The sequence below is a fragment of the Cibotium barometz genome, chromosome 24, assembly GCF_041138505.1.
Source record: "Cibotium barometz isolate CiBa-2024 chromosome 24, ASM4113850v1, whole genome shotgun sequence".
Lineage (NCBI taxonomy): Eukaryota > Viridiplantae > Streptophyta > Polypodiopsida > Cyatheales > Cibotiaceae > Cibotium > Cibotium barometz.
Genome location: NC_141069.1, coordinates 31,704,355 through 31,708,826, shown reverse-complemented (window position 1 = coordinate 31,708,826; position 4,472 = coordinate 31,704,355). Strand labels below are relative to the sequence as shown.

The 4,472-nt window shown below is 41.0% G+C and overlaps 1 protein-coding gene across 1 annotated transcript; it reads right to left on the bottom strand.

The window, feature by feature from the left end:
• Positions 1 to 531: 531 nt before the first annotated feature.
• Positions 532 to 3,744, bottom strand: LOC147625187 (uncharacterized). The gene is made up of 3 exons (XM_086818952.1): positions 2,830 to 3,744; positions 2,354 to 2,499; positions 532 to 1,451 (listed from the first exon to the last, which is right to left on the bottom strand). Exons 1-3 carry the CDS (start codon positions 3,540 to 3,542, stop codon positions 598 to 600), a joined length of 1,713 nt encoding a protein of 570 aa, XP_086675078.1. The 5' UTR covers positions 3,543 to 3,744; the 3' UTR covers positions 532 to 597.
• Between the last annotated feature and the right edge of the window lie 728 nt (positions 3,745 to 4,472).

The following is a 4,472-nucleotide window of genomic DNA, read 5'->3' as shown; positions in this document are numbered from 1 at the left end:
TTATGGTTTCTAAAATCCCAGTCCATAACCTGCTTGTTTTGGTACATGCTACGAGAGCCCCTAAATACCTAAGACTTGACCTTGACCTTGCCAGCAAGAAGGGTCAAACGAGGAGTCCCCGGGTTCAAAGTCAATCTAGATTCATCTACTTTGCATTGAGAGCATGAAGTAAGACCAAAGTGATGCACCACTACAAGAGTTTTTGTAACTTTATCAGTCGAAGAGCTAGCAAAAAGTCATCTACAAAAGGCCACTAAAAGAGTTTTGCTGCATATGTTTTAGAAGGTTCAGAGTTAATCCCATCATCTGCAGGGTTTAACAGTTCGCAGTGTCTCCCCATGGACCTTCCTCATGGGGACTTGTAACCTCACCTTTTTTTAATATATTCCTCTGTTTTAACAAAAAAAAAGAGGCTAAAGGCATTTATTAACACTGATTCCAAAACTTATAATATCAGTTCAATCTGGCTCGTCATCATGAAGGCACTTGTTGCAAGAGAAATTATGACGTAAAAAAGCATGAGAAAGGTCATATAAAATTGTCATACATTGTTGGTGAAACCTTGAGGAGTTTTGCACGGCTCTCGTATAATTATAGTCATACATTGTTTGCAAAACCTCGAGGAGTTTGCACGTGCTGTTGACTATTGACTTCCATGGCCGTTTCAAGCTGTTGATGATGACGGTGATTAGCAGCTTCCTGCAGCAGGCGAGCAAAGATGGGATTATCGGGCGCTAAGCTTTGAATCAGCGCCATGTTATGGTGGTGATTATAAGGGCTGGGTGCTACTAATGGTTGCTTTTGGTAAAACTGCTCTTTCATCATGCAGACACTTGAAGTATCAATGGATAAGGCTAGGCTTCTGGGCTGATTAGCGAGGGGCAAGGCAGATTGAGGGTGGATTATAGAGTTGTTAGAGTGGTCGGATGATAATCCTACGCCAACTATGGTTAAGTCTTGATGATGATGAGGATTAGGGATATAATGAAGATGATTAGGAATAATCTTTTGATCTAGGGCCTCTTCATGGGGTACTGTAGCTGGCTCCGGCAAGGCGTGGGATGACAGAAGAGAGAGAGCACAGGTTGAACCATTGGTAGTGGTGCACAGTGAGAGACCTTTGCCCATACAAGAGAAAACCTCCTCCTCCTGCTGCTGCTGGTGCTGCTGATCAAGTAAAGGTGTTGATGAAGATAAGCCCTTGTTTACTTGGCTATTAAGGATTGCACGAAGCCTACTGTTGATCTCAATGAAATCAGCTGGTAAGTTGGCCATAGCCACTTGCTGATGATGATACTGTTGCTGCTCATGGAGTCCTGCAGCTGCTGGCCACCCTAGTGCTCTCCTTATTAACATAGCTTCATTATTTTGATAAAACTGCATGTTGGACAAGGGCATCTCTAGTTGATGATGCCCTTGCATCGGGTGATTGAAAAGTCGCTTGTCATTACCTGCATGGACGTAGATTATTGATTCAATCAGCACACCATGCAGCATTTTTTGGCTTTTAAAAAGCCCCTCATACGTTAGGAATATATCAGTCTCAGTTGATGAAAGTAAAAATAAGGAAGGGAAAAAAAAGTACTAAAAAGATTAAATTATTAGTCTGGTTTTATGCGTGTAGCTCAACTGGTAAAGTTTCACCGATGAGGGATGAGGACCCGGGTTCGATACCTAAAGGGTACACGAGGGACAACAACACACACCACACACAAAAATGCACCCTCCCCCCCCAAAAAAAAAGTCCCAAGTTACTAAAGTAACATTTGCCCAATAAAATAAAATTGAGCAATTCAAAAACAAAAACATAAATTATATATTTTATAATACACAGCAGATAACAAGAAGTTGGTATAATTTAGCTTAGTGGTAGAGTACAATAACTCCCCAAAAAAAAATCAATCACCATAAAACCAACAAATAACAAGATTGTATAGTTTAGACTCGTGGTAGAGTTCAATAAGTCCAATAAAAACATCAATCACCATAGAACCCAAGACTACTTAAGATATACCTTAGAAATCAAACAATAGTGTAATAAATCAAAATAGACCAAATAATATTAGGTGGCTTTATTAAAACATAACTAATAATATCAATTGGAACATATATTAGGTGGTTTTTCTGAGGCTCCAATTCCCCAAAATAGAAACTTGGGCCTAGGTCTGCTAGTTTACTTTGCACCGATAGTTATGTATAAAGAAAAGAAGAGAAGAGAATGTATATGTTATTGGTTTTAAATATAATAATATGGTTATAGTAAAAAAATTAGAGAGTTTATTTTTAAAAAAATTATTGTGTTGAATTTTCCAGAGTATAATTATATAGCATTGATTTTTTCAGAAAGGCATACCAGCTAATTGGAAGATGGACTCCAGAGGAATGGGTAATGCTGCAATGCCTTGGGAGTTGTTGGACTTCCTTCGCCGCCTGTTGTGACCTTCAAGGCGCCTTCTGCAGCTCCTCTTGGCATCATCAAACTCGCCCACCACATGAAACCTGCACATAGATGATTTAATTAATTGAATATACTAATTTTCCAAACAAAATGAGGGGAAAAAAAAGCTCCAGGGATAATAATATATAAATTATTTCTGTACAATAATATACGAAAAACTAAATTAAATGCCCCCCGATCCCACACAATTTGTCACAAAAGTGAAAGAAAAAGTCGACGTGCATTGTACACTACCTTCATAACGTAATTAGACGTTGATTCATATGATTAATTTGGTATTTTGTAATGAAACTAGAGGTACCCTACTAACCAACGGCAGTCGTATCAATCAGAAGAAATTGGTACAATAATCACTGATTAGGTGCTAATACCTGCTGCATTGTTGACAGAAGCGTTGCTCTAAGCCAGATTTAATGACCCTTAGTGCCTTCGCATGTATCTCACACACCTTGTGCCTACGGTGGTAATCTTTCTGCGCTTTGCTAAGATCTTCTTTGCATCCGTCGATCTGGCAACGTAGCACCGGACGATCCATCACGGCTGCAGCGACAGTAGTGCGTTGCTGTTTTAACTTCAGATTAGCAGGATCATCATCTGAACTACCAGCTACAGTAATTAATCCCTTGCTTAGCGGCCAGCTTTGATCTAATAAATGTCTTCTTTTCCTTTGCGCAAATGTACGCTCGCTGTAAGGTACAACGGTAACTGCAGCAGTAGGAGCTGGAGGAGGAGGAGGAGGTGATGGAGCTTTTGCCGTGCAGCTAACGACGTAACGTTCACTGTAATACTGCTGCTTTTCTGGCCCTTTAAAATCTCCGACATTAAACTCCCCCTTGTTGCAGTTTGCCGGAATGAAGCCAGATGAAGCGGAATCAAGAGAAGCGCCGGCGGTAGCTGTTGTGCGGCCGGAGCTGCTATAAGAAGGCGTTGCAGAAAAGAGGTAGCCATGGCTTTCTTTCTGATAAGGCATGCTGAGAGTACAGGGAAGCAAAACTCTACTCTCTAATTCATCGACATTAACATGGGTCCGTCCTTGGAATACATCGATATCGCATGTAATCGAAGGCTTCATCTGCCACTCCATGTGTCAAAATAATAGGTCCCTTGGCTTTGCAAAGGTGAAGCTGGTAAGCTGTCCGCACGGTACTTGACAACTAACTAGCGAATTGAAAAAAAAAATTCTAGTAAAGGGGTAGCAGGCTGGAGATCAATATATTCAGAATAAGGGGGTGGAGCTCCATGCTCAATTTCTTAAAGCATATCATTAAAAAAACATACTAATATATATATGGGATAAAAAGGCACAGATGGAAAAGAAAGGAGCTTGGGGGGAGAGAGAGAGAGAGAGAGAGAGAGAGTGGGAGACACAGAGAGTGTGGGGTGTGTGTGGAGAGAGAGAGAGGGGGAGGGGAGACAGAGTGTGGGGTGTGTGTGTAAACGAGAGAGAAAGAGAGAGAGAGAGAGGGGGGTGTGTGTAAAAGAGAGAGAGAGGGGGAGACAGAGAGTGTGTACAAGAGAGAGACAGAGAGAGAAAGAGAGTGAGAGAAGGAAGGGGAGATTGTGTGTTTGTGAGAGAGAGGAGGGAGGGGGTGAGGTGTTGGGGTGTTTAGACATATAATAAACTTAAAGAAGAAGGCAATGAAGGGGTCAAGCACACTTCTTTATACAAAAGCTTGATGCCTGTAAACTTTAGGGAGTAGTACAATGCTACATCAATCATCACATAGTATATGTATGCCCACTCCCCTGTAGCTGTATTGGCCATAAGCAAAGGGCGTTGGCACTTTAGTCTTCTGGGCTCGCTGAGGGCCCCCTCTCCTTTAGCACGTGAGCTTGGTCGGACCATTGGCCGTGCGTCTCTTCACCAGTGTTCGAAAAAAATTATTTTCTCAAAAAGTAAAAAACCTTCATCTAAAAATTGTGAAATTATTTATAAAGAAAATTTTTAAATTTTGAAGGTTTTTATTTTACAACCCCTCAAAATCTGCAGGTTTTTATACCCTTAAGTTTCAAA